General features: G+C 38.1%; 1 protein-coding gene across 3 annotated transcripts; it reads left to right on the top strand.

Moving 5' to 3' along the window:
* LOC133600700 (inhibitor of nuclear factor kappa-B kinase subunit alpha-like) lies at positions 1 to 22,610 on the top strand. 3 transcript variants are annotated; one of them, XM_061953911.1, is made up of 22 exons: positions 1 to 283; positions 6,845 to 6,987; positions 7,069 to 7,163; positions 7,226 to 7,343; positions 7,413 to 7,482; positions 7,555 to 7,643; positions 7,737 to 7,826; positions 7,901 to 8,025; positions 8,173 to 8,280; positions 8,367 to 8,502; positions 9,714 to 9,908; positions 12,776 to 12,878; positions 13,035 to 13,158; positions 13,295 to 13,446; positions 13,522 to 13,583; positions 15,827 to 15,936; positions 16,014 to 16,063; positions 16,168 to 16,276; positions 16,345 to 16,492; positions 18,755 to 18,804; positions 18,870 to 18,996; positions 22,156 to 22,609. In XM_061953911.1, exons 2-22 carry the CDS (start codon positions 6,883 to 6,885, stop codon positions 22,255 to 22,257), a joined length of 2,268 nt encoding a protein of 755 aa, XP_061809895.1. In that variant the 5' UTR covers positions 1 to 283; positions 6,845 to 6,882; the 3' UTR covers positions 22,258 to 22,609. The 3 variants fall into 3 exon arrangements, with proteins under 3 accessions (XP_061809895.1, XP_061809745.1, XP_061809812.1); XM_061953761.2 differs by lacking the exon at positions 1 to 283 and adding an exon at positions 2,931 to 3,909 and having other exon boundaries at positions 22,156 to 22,610; XM_061953828.1 differs by lacking the exon at positions 1 to 283 and adding an exon at positions 2,931 to 3,909 and having other exon boundaries at positions 18,897 to 18,996; positions 22,156 to 22,607.
* Positions 22,611 to 22,689: the final 79 nt, after the last annotated feature.

Raw genomic sequence — 22,689 nt, 5'->3', positions numbered from 1 at the left:
CTCTCGGGGTTATGCCATGACTGTACTTTCACTTAGTTTTATGAACTTTCGTTTGGATTTGTTGGAGCAAAACAACAACAATATAAAGCTGGAACGTCTCTAGGGACCATTAGACGGGGTGACGAGGCTGACAGTTACAAGCTGTGAGGCGTTTCGCTCCAACAATATTCAGAAAAAGGACCGACAACAACAACACACATTTAGCTATCCTAATCCTGGCTTGCTAAAATGTGCTGATTTACAAGACTGGGTTATGCCACCCCAACACTGACGTCGCAGAGAGGTAAGATTCACTACAATTTGTAGGTATTATGACGTTAAACTGGATCGTGAAGGTCAACACAGGCTGTTTCGTAGCTATTTGGCATTTTGTAAGAATTTACCAAGCTCTGTGTTTTGTAGCCATGGGAATTCCTTCTCTATTAATAGATTCGGTTCTCATGGCTCGACTCACGTCATAGAGTCGACTCTTTCGGCTCCCAAGTGGATCCATATATTTCTTGAATGTGTGTTGTAACAATGGTAAAGTTATGTGTGAAATGAATGAACAATGTTCAAAACATTATTCAATTCATTTCTTCTTACATAATCAACATGGGACAGGGCGGAAAAAAAACGAAATTCTATTGTACAAATTTGACAAAAATGTGTAGCTGAGAAAGGCTCAGGCGACCCCGAAAGGGACAAGCGGTAGAAAATGGATAGATGGATGGATGTCAACTTGGTCAACATATACAGTGCAGGCCAAACGTTTGGACACATCTTATCTCATTCAATGCATTTTCTTTATTTTCATGACTACTTACATTGTAGATTGTCACTGAAGGCATCAAAACTATGAATGAACACATGTGGAGTTATGTACTTAACAAAAAAATGTGAAATAACTGAAAACATGTTTTATATTCTAGTTTCTTCAAAATAGTCACCCTTTGCTCTGATTACTGCTTTGCACACTCTTGGCATTCTCTTGATGAGCTTCAAGAGGTAGTCACCTGAATTGACTGATTGAAACTTTTATTAGTCAATTGCACAGTGAAGTACATATTCCGTACAATTGACCACTAAATGGTAGCACCCGAATAAGTTTTTCAACTTGTTTAAGTCGGGGTCCACTTAAATTGATTCATGATACAAATATATACTATCAGATATATACTATCATCATAATACAGTCATCACACAAGATAATCATCAGAGTATATACATTGAATTATTTACATTATTTTCAATCCGGGGTGTGGGATGTGGAGGGGGTGGGAGGGTTAGGTTTGGTTGTTATCATCGCTTCAGTCATCAACAATTGAGAACAGAGAAATGGACATTGAAACAGTGTAGGTCTGACTTGGTAGTAGGATATGTACAGCAAGTAGTGGACACACACAGAGAGAGAGAGAGGGATCAGAAAGCATAAGAAAAAGTATCTACATTTGATTATTTACAATCCGAAATGGTTTTCACTTCACAGGTGTGCTTGAAGCTCATCAAGGTGCTTTTATTATTGTCCATTCTTTAACATCTACAAGACATATAAGAACTGAAATAACGTTTTCGGCACAGTCCCACTAAGGGCAGACATACATTACAGGGAGATAAGAACAGGACCGCCGACGGGTCAGCCACTTTTGGCGCCCCTTAAAAAGGTGGGAAACAGGTGATATTGGGGAAGAGTAAAAAAATATTCAGTCAAAGGCTTTACTCCTGGGTGGGGGTTCAGATTGAGGCCAAGGAAAAAAACCTCATAGACATAGCACACTTAAACATGTTACATAAAATCACAACAACTTGCAACAGAGGGGAGGTAGTCGGAGCCACGGGGGACGGCTGCAGCTAAAAAGCACTACTCAGCCGTCCATCACCCCGAAGGGGAATCAAAAAGTGTAGACAGGACAAGACAAAGAGAGCAAGCAGGGAGAAGACGGGAGGAGAGAAAAATGCGACCCCCCTCACCCTCAAGAATGCCAAGAGTGTGCAAAGCAGTAATCAAGGGTGGCTATTTTTGGCTATTAAATGGGCAGCACGGTGAAAGAGGGGTTAGTGCGTCTGCCTCAATACAAAGTTCCTGGGTTCAATCCTGCACTCGGGATCTTTCTGTGTGGAGTTTGCATGTTCTCCCGTGACTGCGTGGGTTCCCTCCGGATACTCCGGCTTCCTCCCACCTCCAAAGACATGCACCTGGGGATAGGTTGATTGGCAACACTACATTGGCCCTAGTGTGTGAATGTGAGTGTGAATGTTGTCTGTCTATCTGTGTTGGCCCTGCGATGAGGTGGCGACTTGTCCAGGGTGTACGCCGCCTTCCGCCCGATTGTAGCTTAGATAGGCCCTCGCACTTCCCATGACCCCGAAAGGGATAAGCGGTAGAAAATTGATGGATGGATGGATAGAATATAAAAATAAAATTCAGTTATTTCACCTTTTTTTTTGTTAAGTACATAACTCCACATGTGTTCATTCATAGTTTTGATGCCTTCAGTGACAATCTATAATGTAAACAGTCATGAAAATAAAGAAAACGTATTGAATGAGGAGAAGGTGTGTCCAAACTTTTTAGCCTGTACTGTATATATAAATAAAACAAATTTAATTATGCTTCGTTTAATAGAAGCCGTAAAAACTTTGATAAAATACTGATTAAAATAAATGGTAAAGCAATTAAGAGAGTTCAGCGCACTAAATTCCTTGGAGTATACATAGAGTGATGTATACATTTAAAAAAACATATTGAATATTTAATGCATAAATTATCTAAAAATGTCGGTCTATTCTCAAAATTGAGGCACTTTCTTCCTCTCGACGCTCTCCTATTTCTGTATCGGACTCTATTTGAACCACATATAAACTATTGCAATGTCATATGGTGTAAGACATATCCTAGTTATCTTAAAAAACTGGACATTCTTCAGAAGAAAGTAACACGTGTTATATCATTGGCAAATTTAAACGCTCCCTCAGATCCTCTTTTTTTACGGGTACAATCTCCTGAAGCTTACTAAGTATAACATATTCAACAGTGCTTGTATTATGGATTGAATTCTAGACAGCTCATTCCAGTGGCCATTCCTTCCCATAGACATAACACCAGAAGTAAACTTTTATGAAGAGGGAAAGATCCTCATCTAAAGTGTTCAACCTTTAGTATACCCCGTAGAGGCTTGGAGATCTGGAATAAGATTGATAGCTAAATAAAATCCTCACATTCTTGAAACATATTTAAAAAGCGTTTTAAGCAAAATGTATTGCTACGTTATGCTTAGTGTAGTTAGCACACCCCTCATGGCTTAGGATTTCACATTGGTCGCATAATTTTGGTCTTGAACCCTGTATGTATGATGTGATTATCGCAAATCTTCAAGATGCAACTTTTTAATCAAATTTGAATAATAAGATATCGAGACTGATTTGGTGAATTAAAAGCTTCCTTTTTTGTAAATGTAAACCTGTTGGTAGGTTGGTATGAAATTGTAAATGGGTATTGTGTGGGTAGATTTTGAAATTAATTGTATTGTACTGTATTTTTTTAGGGCAGCACGGTGGCAGAGGGGTTAGTGCGTCTGCCTCACAATACGAAGGTCCTGAGTAGTCTTGGGTTCAATCCCGGGCTCGGGATCTTTCTGTGTGGAGTTTGCATGTTCTCCCCGTGACTGCGTGGGTTCCCTCCGGGTACTACGGCTTCCTCCCACCTCCAAAGACATGCACCTGGGGATAGGTTGATTGGCAACACTAAATTGGCCCTAGTGTGTGAATTTGAGTGTGAATGTTGTCTGTCTATCTGTGTTGGCCCTGCGATGAGGTGGCGACTTGTCCAGGGTGTACCCCGCCTTCCGCTCGATTGTAGCTGAGATGGGATCCAGCGCCCCCGCAACCCCAAAGGGAATAAGCGGTAGAAAATGGATGGATGGATGGATGGTACTGTATTTTATATATTATATGATGATGTATGTTTTAACTTTGGGTCCCTATCCATAAGCTGTACACTTCTCGACATTCCCTTTTAGCAGAACTGACTCTAATATTATCAAAAGAAACAATAATGTAATATAAAATTATGCCTGTAAATAAACAAACATCCTTTTGTCGGCCACCTCCTCAATGTTGTCAAGTGGGCAGCCTAGGATGGAGTCAGCTCTCTGAATCAGTTTATTAAGTCTGTTCCTGTCTGTGATTGTGCTGCCCCCACCACAGCAAACGACGGCATAGAACACCGCAGAAGCCACCAGAGTGTCATAAAAAGTGCGTAGTAGTGACCCGCACACACAGAAGGCGCTCAGTCTCTTGAAGAGGTGTAGGCGACTTTGACCCTCTTTGTACAAAGCGTTTGAATTGTGAATCCAGTCCAGTTTATGAGTCCACTATTTCTATTTCCAAAAAAACTCTCAAAGACTTGAGTCACCAATGTGTGTTTGTTAGTATGAATAGTATAAAAACCGAGACATGTTTTTGGTAAATCCTTTCATCTAAAACTGAATCATACAAAAATTATTTCAACTTCAACATTTGTTTAAAAAAAAATCCATGTCCTAAACATCGCATTATGTAGTTGAACATTTGGGTTTCCAAATAATAATATCTTTTGAGTGTTACAATTTAGGAAAAGAGCAATGATAACGTTTGAAAGTCATTTTCATTTTAGAAATAAGTGGTTGTGTGCTCACACACAAACCTGCAGTATATATATATATATATATATATATATATATATATATATATATATATATATATATATATATATATATATATATATATATATTATATATATATATATATATATATATATATATATATATATATATATACATATATATATGTGTATGTATGTATACAGTATATATATATATATATATATATGTATACAGTATATACAGGTAAAAGCCAGTAAATTAGAATATTTTGAAAAACTTGATTTATTTCAGTAATTGCATTCAAAAGGTGTAACTTGTACATTATATTTATTCATTGCACACAGACTGATGCATTCAAATGTTTATTTCATTTAATTTTGATGATTTGAAGTGGCAACAAATGAAAATCCAAAATTCCGTGTGTCACAAAATTAGAATATTACTTAAGGCTAATATAAAAAAGGGATTTTTAGAAAGGTTGGCCAACTGAAAAGTATGAAAATGAAAAATATGAGCATGTACAATACTCAATACTTGGTTGGAGCTCCTTTTGCCTCAATTACTGCGTTAATGCGGCGTGGCATGGAGTCGATGAGTTTCTGGCACTGCTCAGGTGTTATGAGAGCCCAGGTTGCTCTGATAGTGGCCTTCAACTCTTCTGCGTTTTTGGGTCTGGCATTCTGCATCTTCCTTTTCACAATACCCCACAGATTTTCTATGGGGCTAAGGTCAGGGGAGTTGGCGGGCCAATTTAGAACAGAAATACCATGGTCCGTAAACCAGGCACGGGTAGATTTTGCGCTGTGTGCAGGCGCCAAGTCCTGTTGGAACTTGAAATCTCCATCTCCATAGAGCAGGTCAGCAGCAGGAAGCATGAAGTGCTCTAAAACTTGCTGGTAGACGGCTGCGTTGACCCTGGATCTCAGGAAACAGAGTGGACCGACACCAGCAGATGACATGGCACCCCAAACCATCACCCAACCATGCAAATTTTGCATTTCCTTTGGAAATCGAGGTCCCAGAGTCTGGAGGAAGACAGGAGAGGCACAGGATCCACGTTGCCTGAAGTCTAGTGTAAAGTTTCCACCATCAGTGATGGTTTGGGGTGCCATGTCATCTGCTGGTGTCGGTCCACTCTGTTTCCTGAGATCCAGGGTCAACGCAGCCGTCTACCAGCAAGTTTTAGAGCACTTCATGCTTCCTGCTGCTGACCTGCTCTATGGAGATGGAGATTTCAAGTTCCAACAGGACTTGGCGCCTGCACACAGCGCAAAATCTACCCGTGCCTGGTTTACGGACCATGGTATTTCTGTTCTAAATTGGCCCGCCAACTCCCCTGACCTTAGCCCCATAGAAAATCTGTGGGGTATTGTGAAAAGGAAGATGCAGAATGCCAGACCCAAAAACGCAGAAGAGTTGAAGGCCACTATCAGAGCAACCTGGGCTCTCATAACACCTGAGCAGTGCCAGAAACTCATCGACTCCATGCCACGCCGCATTAACGCAGTAATTGAGGCAAAAGGAGCTCCAACCAAGTATTGAGTATTGTACATGCTCATATTTTTCATTTTCATACTTTTCAGTTGGCCAACATTTCTAAAAATCCCTTTTTTGTATTAGCCTTAAGTAATATTCTAATTTTGTGACACACGGAATTTTGGATTTTCATTTGTTGCCACTTCAAATCATCAAAATTAAATGAAATAAACATTTGAATGCATCAGTCTGTGTGCAATGAATAAATATAATGTACAAGTTACACCTTTTGAATGCAATTACTGAAATAAATCAAGTTTTTCAAAATATTCTAATTTACTGGCTTTTACCTGTATATATATATATATATATACAGTATATATATATATATATATATATATGTATACAGTATATATATATATATATATATATATATATATATATATATATACATACATACAGTATATATATATATATATATATATATATATATATATATATATATATATATATATATATATATATATATATATGTATATATATACAGTATATATATATATACATTATATATATATATATATATATATATATATATATATATATATATATATATATATATATATATATATATATATATATATATAAATGATAAATAAATATATATATTTATATATATATATATATATAAAAACTGAAACGGCAGCTGTCAAGTACATAAAGACATATTTTTTTCTGGTCACCGGCAGGTCAGCTGTTTTGCCCAGTAGTGCCGACATTAGCGATCATGGAGCGGGCAACCTTCAAACAGAACCAACAGTGTGGACAGTGGGAGATGAAGGAGAGGCTCGGGATAGGAGGCTTTGGGCACGTCTACCTCTACCAGCATCTTGTATGTGCTCTCATCCCCAAGGGCAAGCGATACTTATTGTGACATGACGTTGTAATTATTTACAAACTGTACTTGGAGCAGGAGTCTGGAAAGAAGTTAGCCGTTAAAATCTGCCGCCTCGACCTGAGCTCCAAGAATAAGGAACGCTGGACCAGAGAAATCCAGATCATGAAGAAGTGAGTGTAGGGATTATTAGTAAATGTAGATTTAAATGGTGACCTATATATATATGTTTCAGGTTAAACCACGTTAACGTTGTTGAGGCTAGCGAAGTTCCAGAAGAATTGAGTTCAATCGCTCTGAATGACCTTCCTCTTCTGGCCATGGAGTACTGCTCTAGAGGAGACCTACGTAAAGTAATGATAACGTTGTTAATGTCATTGGTATTGTCGTTGGTACATACGTCATCTTATTAATCTTACTAGGTTCTGAATAAACCAGAAAATTGCTGTGGGCTAAAGGAGAGTGAAGTCCTCGCTCTACTAAGTGACATTGGTGTGGTAAACCTCTTTTTTTTTACTTCCTTTAAAAAAAGCCTCAGTGTGTTTACAGTTTATTTATTTCCAGGTTGTGGTATACAATATCTTCATGAAAATAAGATCATTCACAGAGACCTAAAACCAGAGAACATAGTTCTGCAAGAGATCAATGGCAAGGTGAACATTCTGCATTTGTATAAAAGTATCCTATGCTGCTTTTTTTACATTCTTGTGCACACTCTGGCTCTTATTTTATTTTTTCTCCACCAGCTTGTTCATAAAATCATAGATCTCGGTTATGCTAAAGATCTCGACCAAGGCAGTGTCTGTACGTCATTCGTTGGAACGCTCCAGTATCTTGTAAGTGTGTTAACACGGGTGTTTGTGTGTTTCTGCAACCTAATGAGCTTTGTACAATTTGCTTTGTGCTGCAGGCGCCGGAGTTGTTTGAGAGTAAACCGTACACTGTAACTGTGGACTATTGGAGTTTTGGAACAGTGATCTTTGAATGCACATGTGGCTTCCGTCCCTTTTTGCACCACATGCAACCTGTACAGTGGTAGGTCCATGCTGTATAGTTATAAACACCAACTTATATCTAACAACTTAAATGGTTTTTCAGATTTGACTTTGTCAAAGGTGTATAATTAAACCTGATTGTGAATATTTATATAATTTATTGCATATGTGTGCGTTTTTTTTGTAGGACGAGCAAAGTCAAGAGCAAAGGTGCTAAGGACATAATGGCAGTGGAGGACATGAATGGAGAAGTTCGATTCTCCACACATCTTCCTTATCCTAACAATCTCAGCAAGTACTGTAGTCAGACAAAAACACTTTTGTGTAAGCTACAAAATAAATAATTTTCTGTTCATTTTGCATGTTTGTCTTTGTGTTAAGACCGTTGCTGGAGCCAGTTGAGAATTTGCTGCAGATGTTGTTACTGTGGGACCCTGATGCACGCGGTGGAGGCTTGGATCCTGTTACGAATAAGGCACACTGCTACAGTGCTCTCCAAAATATTATTAATATGAAGGTCAGTAATAACAATAGCATTACTCTGTTTGGAAGTTTTCTTTACTCATCCCTGAATCTAGTCAAGGCATGAAGCACCCACAGGCTATAACAATTTACACATTATTTTGACAGGATTTGCAAAGCTATTTTGAAACGAGCATACATCTTGAGGTATTTGCGCAATCAAAATAATTCCAGTGGTTTCTGAACCTATCAGAACAAGGCTCAGTGGCCTTGTGGTTAGAGTGTCCACCCTGAGTTAGGTAGATCGTGAGTTCAAACCCCCGGCCCAGATTGCAAATGAAAGCACGCCCCACTCTCTCCAAAATTGTAATAACTTATCTTTTGAAAATCGTCAATATGAATGTCACTGCTATTTTTTTTCCAGACACGGTTGAAAATAAACTTCATAAACTTTATATGGAATCTCCCGGTCACACCATTAGGTACACATACACACTCGCCAATCAATTAAGACTGCATAAAAAAAGCATCATGTTGCATGTTGGTATGATTATGCAAATGACAAGATTAGGTGAAAATTATACCTTAGCCTACCTTTTTTTGTTTTTGCTCACTGTCTGAGAGCTGGTTGAGAGCTTGACCTAATGTCCAAATAACTACATCCACCTTACTGCAAAACCCCGCGAACATAGGCATCCAAACTGCTTGCAAGCTCATGCCAAAATGCATCAACCTTCTAATGATGTTTTGACATTGTTTAAGACAAGTATCCAACATTGCAACATTTATAAGTCAGAAAAGACACATTTCATCACAGGTTCCCTCTAAGTCAGTTTGTCGTCATATCTCAGTATTACACTTAAAGCACGCAGTAATGGCGAAACGACATAAACATTATACTCTCCACTCACAACAGTTAACTAACTACACCTGTATGAGACCCAATACAAATTGTATCATTAATTTTGCCTTTGCAAGAATAATAATACTATTTTTATTATTGAAATTGTGATGTCATTGTCAGGTTTTAATTTAACAGTACGTTTCCTACTGTGGTTGTTGTTTACAGTGTTGTACAGTAGAAATGCACTACCGGTACATAAGTAGTTTTATAAGGCTGGATTTGTACCAATGCCGCTCTTTGCATAACGCAGTTATCATGAATTAATGAAGGGGTCCGGTAAGTGGCAAAATTCAAGCGCCATTAAAATAAATTGAGCCATGTGGAAAACAAAAAGGCATACTGTGCAATCTGTGTTTTCCCAGGTGATCCATGTGCTGGACATGACGTCAGCCCAGCTGCACTCTTTGGTTTTGGACACCGAAGAGAGCTTACACTCATTGCAGCTTCATCTGGAGACGCGGACGCACATCTCCCCACTTAATCAAGAACTGCTGTTAGAGACTGGAATCTCCCTCGACCCACGCAGGCCACCTGCACACTGTCTGCCAGATGGATTGGTACGTGACCTCATTAGGAAACTGGCATCAAATGTAACAATGAACATCATCGTCTAACTCGTAGAAACCTCAGTGTGTGATTGTATTATATATTTTTTAGGGCTGTCAAAACTAACGTGCTGATTCAGATTAATCCATCATCGTTATTAATCTGATTGAAAATGTTACCGCAATGCAGAATCACTTACAAATCCCTGAGTTGTCTCTGGTAACGTATTGCGCATGTTGGCTGTTGATCCAGTAGTGGCAGGCTGTAGAACCGAACTAGTCAATATGGAAGATGGTAAACAACACATGTCCCTCTCAATTGGAAATTTGAGTACAAAAAAAAAACACTTTTATCCTAGAATAGTGCATTAATAACGCAACAATTAAAAGGGACGCATGAAGAATTTCGTATTTTTTGACTTACAAATGTTACAATGTTGTGTTAAACAATGATAATGTGTCAAATCATAAGGTTAATGCATTTTTGCCTGAGCTTCCACGTATTATTGGATGCCTCTTTTGGCGGGGCAATGTAGTGACATAAATACGGTTCAAAGCAGCTTTTTTTATACAGAGTCTGAATCGATTAGTGACTGGCAGGTGTATCAGTTTTAATTTGAGTTGGAGTTTATTTCGAACATGCATGCATCCAACATGATACATCACAATTTCCAGTTTCTCTATTCAACATGTTCGAAAAGGAGTAGGAAGAAGCAGAGCTTATTTAATCCTACCCCTTTTCCTTTACATAGCCGTTGCTAAAACTTTTGTTCACTTCCTGTTCTCAATTTATTCACAATATACTCCATAAGTAATAACAATAAAAATAAATAAATAATAATTGGTGAAATAATTTTATTTCATATGGTGAGATGAGTAAGATTATCTAGAAAATGAATGGATGGATGAAATAAATACAGAATGTTTATCATGGTTCTTCTTCTTTGTACTTTGTAAACACTTTAAGTTTGAAGAGTTTCTTGAAGTGGATCATATTAGTACATTGTTTGCTTAATCCATTCCATAATTTAATTCCACATACTGATATACTGAAGGTCTTAGGTTTTGTATGTCCGTACAAATGTTTTAAATTACATTTTTCTCTAAGATTATATTCCTCCTCTTTTGTTGAGAAGAATTGTTGTATATGTTTGGGTAGCAAATTATAGTTTAGATTTACATTTATTGGTCCCCGTTGGGGAAATTTATTTTCACTGCCGTACATTTAAACCAGGGGTCGGGAACCTTTTTGGCTGAGAGAGCCATGAAAGCCAAATATTTCAAAATGTATTTCCGTGAGAGCCAAATATTTTTTAACACTGAATACAACTAAACAATTAAACATTTTTAAGTAAGACCAACATTTTTAGAGTATAATAAGTGTCTTATTCTTTTTAATAACATTGTTATTCTAAAGCTAACCAATAATAAATATAATACTTCTTACCATAATGCGACTTCTTGAACAGGTGCGATAGAAAACGGATGGATGGATTAAAATTCATGAGAATGTTTTATAATTTGAACGTTTTTTTTAACACTGTGATTACCAGCGGAATGATTAATTACTTATCGTGTTAAGCAATGTCAGCTAAGATTTATCTGAGAGCCAGATGCAGTCATCAAAATAGCCACATCTGGCTCTAGAGCCATAGGTTCCCTACCCGTGATTTAAACAATAGACATTACACATCACAAACAAAAATAACAAAAAGACATCATACATGACCAACACATTTACAGGCTTGTCAGACAGGTCGGCCGGGCCTGCTGTTTAGGGCGGCTATAGCTGCAGGGATAAGGCTTTTCCCGAGGCGGGCTCTCCGGAATTTGATGGTTCTGTACCTGCGCCCTGATGGTAGTGGGGTAATGTATTGGTGTAGTGGGTGAGTGATATCCTGGACTATCGTGTTTGCCAGTTGAATGATGGACCTGTGGTTTAAATCTGAAATGTTGGGTGTGGGTAGGCCGATGATTTTAGCTGCTATGTTTGTAATGCGTGTGAGTTTGGTCCGGTTGGTTACAGAAAGCATAGTGAAAAAAACATGTGGAACAGTACATAAGGATGGGTTGAACAATGCTTTGGTAAAGTAATAACAGGAGGTGAGGTGCAACGTATAGTCCTTTAAGTTTACGGATGGCTGACAGTCTTTGTTGACTTCTTTTTTGAATATCCGTGGTGTGCTGATCAAAGGTGAGTTTATTGTCTTAGGTTACGCCCATGTATTTAAAAGTGTCTTAACTGTTTGTGTGTTTATGATGATGGGCTGCTGAGGTGAGGGGGGGTTGAACCATATTTCTTCTGTTTTATTTACAGATAATGTAATAATATGCTTTGTGCATAATTTTAGCTGTTTGCAAATTCACTATGTCGTGGCATTTCAGTATTTTAGATTCAATGAATAAAGGGTTTGTATGTTCTCTATATGCGACATTATGTATTATTCTAACTGATCTTTTTTGTAATACCATTAATGAATAAAGTGTACTTTTGTACACTTTTTTGAACATGTTTGAAAAAAAAATTACGGTGACGTCTTCGAGATAAATATTTAAACAATGTACATTTTCAACAGATAAATTATGCTACTTTTAGAGAAGGTGAGACGTGTTTTCATTTGCAATCTGGGAACTCCTCCAGAATCGAACATCTCGCAGACAGACTCATAAAACGGGTTGTAAAGGTGACTGTGGAGCAAAATTTACACCAAGCAATTTGGACCACAAGGAAGTGTTTTAAATGTCGATCAATGTCATCATAGGTCCCATTTACTTGTAATTAATTAAAATTAATTCACAGCAACCTGTGTATGTAATGCAATCGTTTGACAGCCTTAACTTTTATATACACTAAATGTATTGTTATTCTTTTGTCTCAGAGAGGCTGGGACACATCCATCGTTTTCCTGTTTGATAAGAGCCTGTCCAAGTACTCGGGACCCCTAACTGCCAGACCACTGCCAGACAGTGTCAACTTTATAGGTGAGACTTTATTACGGAGCACAAATCTTGTTCTTGCCTTCAGTCTTTTGTTAAGAATGAATGTGTTTAACTGAAAAAAAAGTAGTATTAGGCCTGGACTATCAATTACTTCTTTTTTTTAAATGACGGTAAACAAAGGGATGTTTGTTTTCATAGTCAGGGAGACAAAGACACAGCTACCACTGACTGCTTTAAGAAAAGTGTGGGGGGAAGCAGTCAGCTACATTTGTGGCCTCAAAGAGGACTACACACGGCTTTACCAGGGACAAAGGGCTGCTATGTAAGTGAACACAGACTGGGTGCTGTTTTTCCTCATTTTTTTTACCAATTTGTTGTTATTTTGCTTCACCTCCTAAAAAGGGTGAGCTCTACCTGCTCCTACAAAATATAATTGTTCTGTCTTTGTGTCTGAGTAGCCTCAGTCTGCTGCGTTACAACACCAACCTAACTCGCTACAAGAACCTGCTCTTCTCCCAGTCACAGCAACTGCAGGCCAAACTGGCTTTCTTTAAGACCAGCATCCAGCACGACTTAGAGCAGTACAACAAGCAGAAACACACGGGCATCTGTGAGTTGTTTGCTATCGCGCTGTTTTTTCATGCATCCATGGAAACAGACTGAGGAACTATCTTTTGTTGTGCAGCTTCAGAAAAGATGCTAAGGACCTGGCATGAAAATGAAGCAAAGGCTGATGGGTTTGCAAAGGTAGGACAGTATCTCACAATAGCGAGTACACTCCTCACATTTATATTACACTATATTTACTCAAGTACTATGAAAATGAACCTTGGTGTTCGACAAATTACTAATTAGTCACATAGTAACATAATTACGCCTTCACAAATGTAATGTTAACAAGGACCTATAAAAAGGAGGGATGATAGTTTATTTGAAAGGATCCCCATTAGCTGATGTAGTGGCAGTCAGCTGGTCTTACTGGGGTCCACACAAAACATTACATATTACAAAACAGTTTAAAAACATTGAAAAACATATTAAACTACAAGATTGTAATACATGAGTTCACATTATAGTTAATCAGTATCATTATATGTATAAAATGTTTTAAATAAAGGATTCATCGGCATCAATCAACATAAAAAATCAACACTGGTACAAAATAACACATAAAATAAGAACAATTAGTTTAGTTTAAGGTTACTCCCTCAACTATGGAAATTTTCATTCCAGTAAATACATTTGTATTTTTTTCTCAAAGGCTGATATAAGTCATTGAATTAAAGAAAGAAATGAAGAACTGGAAAAAGTAGCTGGGGAGAGGGAAATCTAGGCTACTCTGCTTGAGCTGCTGCCTCCGCGACCCGACTTTGGATAAGCGGAAGAAGATGGATGGATGATCAAAAACAAGGCAGATCGTGTCGCCAACTTGGGGAATCCCATCCATCCATCCATTTTCTACCGCTTGTCCCTTTCGGCGCCGCGGGTGGTGCTGGAGCCTATCTCAGCTGCATTCGGGCGGTAGGCGGGTTACACCCAGGACAAGTCGCCACCTCATCGCAGGGCCAACACAGATAGCCATTCGAGTGTATCACTGCTAGTCTTCACTGTACTGAAGCAGAATGAGTAACGACCGCCAAGAATATTAAAATAATATCTAAACAGTGGACATTTATCCATGAAAATATGGATGAGCTGCTAATGGTGTGTTTGACGGAGAAGAAAAGATACCGTAGAATTACACTCTCCAAGGTAAATGTTGTGCATACATTACTTCATGAAACAACTGTAGCCATTAGTAGTACCTTTTTATTATGTGTTTTCTTACCTAAAAGATAGCTTATCTTTTTAAAATGTATACAATTTTGCTTTTTTTGGGCGGGGGACAAGCACCAATTTAACTGATTTCAATTCATTCAAACGTGCGGCGGTGATGTGAGTGTTTTGAGTTAAGCGCTCCGTCACAGAACCAATTAAGCATGTAAGTTGAGGTACTGCTGTACTTTAAAAAAAAAAAAAAAAACTTCAAATATGTCAAATTAATTCAGATGCAGATTTGTAGTGGCGTTGAGAGAAGATTTATGAGATTACTTACTGGCATGGACAAACACTTTGCTGTGGGACATAATGTACTCACACATGTATGTTCTGGCCTTTTACATCAACAATGTCGAGGTAGTGCCTGCACTTCCGTTCTAAAAATGCCAGGCGGCATTGAACGCGTCTTTGATAAGAAGCCTTTGTGCCTTGAATATTAACCAAATATTAGGGATATTGTTATTATAAGCGCTCACGCAGAAGAACTATTTCTAGCGGCGCTGTAATCACAAGCTTGCGGGCCAATGTTGACATGATCAACTGATCAGCTGCTTCCTCGTTTTTTGCTCGTCAAGCTTTATTGTAAATCATAAATCATGCCTCTCACCTGGATAGTAGAAGGATGCGGCGGCATCTTAATAACAGCAGACCTAGTACAGTAAGTGATGTTCTTATTATGTTTGTAGGCTCTCATGAAGTCTGCCGTGAGTTCTAATCAGTGATGTTGTTGGGGAAAAAAAGCAAACGTTGTGATGCATTTTTGAAATTTAAATGAGCAAAATAATTCAATATTAAATGTTATTAAAAATGTGCCTGTTACTACATTACATATATACTTACATCATGGTGTTTGGATGTTTTTTTAAAGGCGTGATAGGTAGAATAAAGCGGCTCCCATAAACTCCTTCGTAAGCAGACATTTGAGCGTGTGTATTTACTATTGAAAATACATTTAAAAGAATACTTCCGTCGTCATGTCTGTCATAATGATTATGAACGATAGGCAAAATTCCCCAAAAAGTGCAGTTCTCCTTTAAAAAATGTTAGCATGTATTATATCCAAGTAACATTTCTGTAGTATTGTCTCTTGAGAAGACATAATAACGTGGTTGCGGAAATGTAAAGTAGTGTACTTTGAGAATTAATTCATATAAGGTGAATTTCTGCTGCAGGTTGCTGACATGACATATATGGACGAAGAAATCATTTCTTTACATTCTGAAATTGTGGAATTGCAGCGGAGTCCATTTTTGAGGCGACAAGGGGACTTAATGGAAGAGCTGTGAGTATGTTTGTAACGATACAAGGATCATTTCTATGCCATATACAGTAAGTTCCTTCATGTGTCTCTTTCCACAGTGAGGGAAAAGCTATTGAACTCTACAAGCAACTAAAAGCCAAGTGCAAAAGTTAGTGCAAATGTGTTGTTATTAGCAGAGTGTAAGAGGAATGGGTTCAGATCCAAAGATTAAGGGATGTATAAATAAACTTTGATTGAATGTTTCTGCTGCAGGCCCTGACCCTCCGCACGGTTACAGTGACAGTTCAGGCATGGTGAAAGCCATACTCCAAATGGTTCAGAACCAAGATAGAGTACTTAAAGATTTGTATACTCACCTTAGGTAATTGGTCCAACAACAACCATACCGAATGCAACATGACCAGTAATAATTCACATCTTACTCTGCAGTACAATTCTAGTGTGCAAGCGACGCATCGTTGATCTGTTCCCAAAGTTAGAGAGGGCAGTGGAGGACATAAAGAAGGCAGAGTCAGCCATACTGCAGATGCAAACCAAGCGGCAGAAGGAGTTCTGGTACCTTCTCAAGATTGCCTGTGTGAGTATTTAGCAACTGGTGTTGAAAAAAGTCTCCAGAAGTCTGCAGTAGATTTGTCCCGAGTCACTTCTATAACAAGGATGATCTAATAGGCCCTCATTATTTGCTAAACATAGCAATAAAGCACATTCGGGAGCAATTGTGTGTGAATGCTGAAATGCGCAAGCCAAACTGAAATGCTAATGTTAGCATGCTAAAAGTTAGAATGCATCATGTACCAAGTTATATGACTCTAAGGGGCAACTGCAAAATTGTCTTGAAAAAGTTAGTAATTGTCAAGTACTACTGTATTTTCCAGACTGTAGAGCGCACCGTTATACAAGCCACACCCACCAAATTTTAGGGGAAAAAAAATAGTTCTCAATATATTAGCCGCACCGGAATATAAGCCGCAGATTTATAAATTATGAAATTTGTTATTTACACAGAAATATTTTGTAAATGTTTATTTACATACCTTAATTGTTTCCAAACGGTGTCTATAACATGGCAGTAAAACGGTAGGTCTAACAAAACAGAAGTCATTGTCATGGACCCACTAGCTGCGGAAGCTGGCTCTCCAATCAGCTAAACAGACTCAATAACTCCAGGGTGACATTTTGGTGAATTCACTGAAAAATTTGTGAAACTAGAACAATATGAACAGAATGCCATTGTAAGTTAATAATACTAACACAGACACGCATATTAGCTAATCCTAATGACGCTCGCTTCATTACATTACGATAGAAAGGACAAATATGAATGGAAACACTCCTACAGACATACATGGGATGGTTTGGTAAGTAAGCATTGTTTTAGTTAAACTGTAAAACTTACACACGTTGCTTCAAGTGATGACTGAAGAATCCATATGACTAGAAACGCTATCAAGGATTAGAATACTGCATGACACTTCTACTTCTGGTTCAAAGCTTTAAAAAGCAGGAATTCACATTAATTGAGCAGCACCTGCATCAAGCAAACTCGTCTAAAAGATAGCGCCATAGCACAAACATTAACAACATTTGAGTGTTTTTGCATGTGTTAATGAAAACAATTTTCTTCATAGCCGTCAGCAAAAAAAATCCATAAATTAGCCGTACTGTTTTATAAGTTGCAGGGTTCAAAGCAAAGGAAAAAATTTATTATTTTTTTAATGCATTCTAACTCGTGAATAGACGTAAATAAAAGTCTGCTTACAGCGGAGCCAATGGGAGGTCCTCTATTCCGCCCATAAAGTCCAATAAAAAAACATCCAAAAAGTGTCAACAATACTCTATTTACATTTTGTGCCTTGAATATTAACTAAATATTAGGGATATTGTTATTATAAGCGCTCACGCAGAAGAACTATTTCTAGCGGCGCTGTAATCACAAGCTTGCGGGCCAATGTTGACATGATCAACTGATCAGCTGCTTCCTCGTTTTTTGCTCGTCAAGCTTTATTGTAAATCATAAATCATGCCTCTCACCTGGATAGTAGAAGGATGCGGCGGCATCTTAATAACAGCAGACCTAGTACAGTAAGTGATGTTCTTATTATGTTTGTAGGCTCTCATGAAGTCTGCCGTGAGTTCTAATCAGTGATGTTGGGGAAAAAAAGCAAACGTTGTGATGCATTTTTGAAATTTAAATGAGCAAAATAATTCAATATTAAATGTTATTAAAAATGTGCCTGTTACTACATTACATATATACTTACATCATGGTGTTTGGATGTTTTTTTAAAGGCGTGATAGGTAGAATAAAGCGGCTCCCATAAACTCCTTCGTAAGCAGACTTTTGAGCGTGTTTATTTACTATTGAAAATACATTTAAAAGAATACTTCCGTCGTCATGTCTGTCATAATGATTATGAACGATAGGCAAAATTCCCCAAAAAGTGCAGTTCTCCTTTAAAAAATGTTAGCATGCTAATATTAGCAAACTAGCATTCTAACATTAGCATGCTAACTTTTTGCCGCAAAATAAGCTAAAAAGGAGCATTTTGACATCAGAGTCGTTCGAATCGGTTGAGAAATGTTGAAGTCGTAACACTTTTTTTCAATGATTCCTCTTTCTTATTCTCTGGCCCACTGGGTGCATTAGTGATAAAAAGCGAGGAGGAAGCGAACACAAAAAGCCACATCTTTTCCTGGAAGTCCAAAATGCATCCACAAATAAATGAATGTCTTTGAAACACTGACTTCAGTAGCTATGGTGTTTAATTGGTTAAAGGACAGCAATAAAACATGATATGTCAAAGTTCACATAATAAATAACCTGTGTTTGTGTCTTAAGGCCCAGAGTAATTCTTCATCACCAAGTTCTTTTCAGCCCAGCAGTGAAAGGTGATTATTTTATGCAAACTAAAATCTCTATGAAAATGTACAGTATAGTTCTGTTGTCTTTACAGCATTAAAAGACCCCTTTTCTCGTGCAGTGAAACCGTTCATCAGTTACTGGACGACAATCGCCGTTATTTGGGTCAACTCTCGTCTCTGCTGCAGGATGCCAGTGATGAGAAAGAGCACAGTGTCATGGTAATGTATACTTATACACAGTATGTCGGTTTTTAAAGCTGATTTCTGGCACTCATTTGTTATCAATGCGGGTACTCCGGCTTCCTGGATATAGGTTGATTGGAAACACTAAATTGGCCCTAGTGTGTGAATGTTGTCTGTCTATCTGTGTTGGCCCTGCGATGAGGTGGCGACTTTTCCAGGGTGTACCCCACCTTCCGCCCATATGCAGCTGAGATAGGCTCCAGCCCCCATCAAATATAAAGAGGATGGATTACAATCATGTAAATGTATTTTTTGCAAATCATGCTAACATTGGCATGCTACCTTTTAGAGCAAATTTTGCAGTCATATAACTTGGTATTTGACACATGCTAACTTTTTGTTGCTAATATTCCGTTTACCCGGAAGTAGTTTTACATGGATTTGTGCTTGCACGTAAACAAACATAAAAGAAGACGAAAAACTGTGCTTGGATTTAAAGGCCTACTGAAATGCGATTTTGTTATTTAAACGGGGATAGCAGGTCCATTCTATGTGTCATACTTGATCATTTCGCGATATTGCCATATTTTTGCTGAAAGGATTTAGTAGAGAACATCGACGATAGAGTTCGCAACTTTTGGTCGCTGATAAAAAAGCCTTGCCTTTACCGGAAGTAGCAGACGAGTAGCGTGACGTCACAGGTTGTGGAGCTCCTCACATCCGCACATTGTTTACAATCATGGCCACCAGCAGCGAGAGCGATTTGGACCGAGAAAGCGACGATTTCCCCATTAATTTGAGCGAGGATGAAAGATTCGTGGATGAGGAAAGTGGGAGTGAAGGACTAGAGGGCAGTGGGAGCGATTCAGATAGGGAAGATGCTGTGAGAGGTGGGTGGGACCTGATATTCAGCTGGGAATGACTAAAACAGTAAATAAACACAAGACATATATATACTCTATTAGCCACAACACAACCAGGCTTATATTTAATATGCCACAAATTAATCCCGCATGACAAACACCTCCCCCCTCCCGTCCATATAACCCACCAATACAACTCAAACACCTGCACAACACACTCAATCCCACAGCCCAAAGTATCGTTCACCTCCCCAACAGCACATATATTTCCCCAAAGTTCATACAGCACATATATTTCCCCAAAGTCCCCAAAGTTACGTACATGACATGCACATAGCGGCACGCACGTACGGGCAAGCGATCAAATGTTTGGAAGCCGCAGCTGCATGCGTACTCACGGTACCGTGTCTGCGCATCCAACTCAAAGTCCTCCTGGTCTCTGTTGTCCCAGTTCTCCACAGGCCAATGGTAAAGCTTGACTGTCATCTTCCGGGAATGTAAACAATGAAACACCGGCTGTGTTAGTGTTGCTGCAGTCGGCCGCAATACACCGCTTCCCACCTACAGCTTTCTTCTTTGCTGTCTCCATTGTTCATTGAACAAATTGCAAAAGATTCACCAACACAGATGTCCAGAATACTGTGGAATTTTGCGATGAAAACAGACGACTTAATAGCTGGCCACCATGCTGTCCCAAAATGTTCTCCACAATACGTGGCGTCACGCGCTGACGTCATCATACCGAGACGTTTTCAGCCGGATATTTCGCGCAAAATTTAAAATTGCACTTCAGTAAGCTAACCCGGCCAATGTTAAGATTTCATCATTGATATATAAACTATCAGACTGCGTGGTCGGTAGTAGTGGGTTTCAGTAGGCCTTTAAGTTGAAGTTGTCCAGGATCTCCGCATTGTTTCTAATAAAGTTGTCATCAAGCTTCATAGTAATGCACATTCCAAATTTTCTATGATCGGCCTGATTAAGCCAGAAAACAAAGATAGTTGATAACTTCAACTTAAAACAGGGGTGTCAAACGTACAGCCCGAGGGCCGAATCAGGCCCGCGAACAGGTGGGATGAGTTTGCTAAGTATAAAAATGTATCTGAAATTTTTGAATGAAAGAAACGGCTGTTTTAAATGTGTCCACTGGATGTCACAATAGCAATTCTTTGTATCTTTGTAGATGATGCTACATATGTACAAAATAAACCACATGATGTTAATACATCAGTCAAGGAAAATGATCAAACTACATAAAAAACATTCGTAATTTGATTTTGATATAAACTTTTTGTCTTGATAAATTGAACATTAACACCAATGAGTTGACTGATTAACATTGTCACATAATTTATTCATAAAATATAAATAACGACAAATAAAGTATATGTACTATTAACCGCAACAGGTAATTGTAAAAAAAACAAAAAATAACAACATTATGATTTGTACAATTTCAGAATATACTTGTTCTATTTTTAAACAAAGAAAACAATCTGAAGTTGTCTTTATTTTTAAGTTATCGTTCCGTAATTTTACCAGTCTGGCCCACTTGGGAGTAGATTTTTCTCCATGTGGCCCCCGATCTAAAATGAGTTTGACACCCCTGACTTAAATCATAGTACACTTGTAGTACAGTCCTCCATTTTCTGTTTGTTTACCTGCAAGCTCTATGCGAGCGGTCCCGCCTCCACTCACAGAGACAAAGAGAGTGGATGACTGGCGAGAGACTTCACTCCATTTATTTCATTCCGCGATAGATAGCTCAAAAAGTTATGGGAACATTTTTATTAAACTTTTAGGAAATGTCAGAAATGGGATAAGGAATAAGTGATTATAATTTGGAGGGGTGGGGATCCGGATCACTGTTTGTATTCAGGACTTTTGTATTATTACCGGAATTTTTTACCGCAGGTCGCACTTTGGAGTAATCGTATCAAAGCACAAAACCTTTTACTGTAGTAAAATGAATGAGCACACAAAATAGTGTAGATGACAAACATTTTAAAAAATCATGTTTTTTTACATTTCCGCCAGCAGGTGGCGTTATTTCCTCAGTTTGTGTCCTTTCCCCCAGTGTTTTTTTTTTTTCAGTTCAGCACAGTTCAGTTTATGTAAGCTGCAACTTTGCAGCTATGTGTCAATAAAAAGTTATTGAACATATTTTGATCAGACTCAGAATAGTTTTATTGCCATTGTTTGAGAACGGGTTCACAAACTCATGTATCATTATCAAAGAAAAACCTGGTCAAATGCACTTGACAATTTTCCCCTATAACTAATGTTCTGTCTTGTTATGAAAAATGTGGATGTCTTTTTTCTGTTTCTCCAGGATCAAGACTGGAGTTGGACTCGTCTCGGAACAGCAAAGCACAACCAAAAGGTCTCAAACGACCAACCAAATACTCAAAGTTTAGAAACAAAAACACAGTAAAACAAAAACCACATGTTTATGTTTTTTGTGTGTATCTTTGCATTATTTATGAGGTAATATAGAATGTGTTATACACAGTGATGTCAGCCATTATGTTTTAGATCTAATACATTTTATTTCAAATTTGAAGTGTTTTCATGCTGTAACTTATTTGTTTTACTGGTCAACTTTATGAGAGTAAATGATTGCTATGAAAGAGTAAATTTAACGGAACCTCTTCTATTTTAATCTGTGTTTGAATTATTTTGTGTACTAGTTTTGGTGTACAAAATGCTCTCGCTCTAGTCTTTGTGAAAGGAAGGTCAATGTTACACATTACAGTACATACTGTAGATGTGATAAGTATGGTAAAGTTGGCATATTTAAAACAATATAACTTAATGTAACACTCTTGGCTCCAGTGCATAATAATACGTGCATGCAATTTGAACA

Source organism: Nerophis lumbriciformis, linkage group LG02 (genome assembly GCF_033978685.3).
Source record: "Nerophis lumbriciformis linkage group LG02, RoL_Nlum_v2.1, whole genome shotgun sequence".
NCBI classification, from domain to species: Eukaryota; Metazoa; Chordata; class Actinopteri; order Syngnathiformes; family Syngnathidae; genus Nerophis; species Nerophis lumbriciformis.
This window is presented reverse-complemented; position numbering and strand designations above follow the sequence as displayed.

What these genes read in the sequence shown, in the direction of transcription:
- LOC133600700 (XM_061953761.2), top strand. An exon ending in AAAATATTATTAATATGAAG is followed by an intron (nt 8,503 to 9,713) that starts GTCAGTAATAAC and finishes GTGTTTTCCCAG; the next exon opens with GTGATCCATGTGCTGGACAT. An exon ending in ACTAAAAGCCAAGTGCAAAA is followed by an intron (nt 16,064 to 16,167) that starts GTTAGTGCAAAT and finishes TTTCTGCTGCAG; the next exon opens with GCCCTGACCCTCCGCACGGT.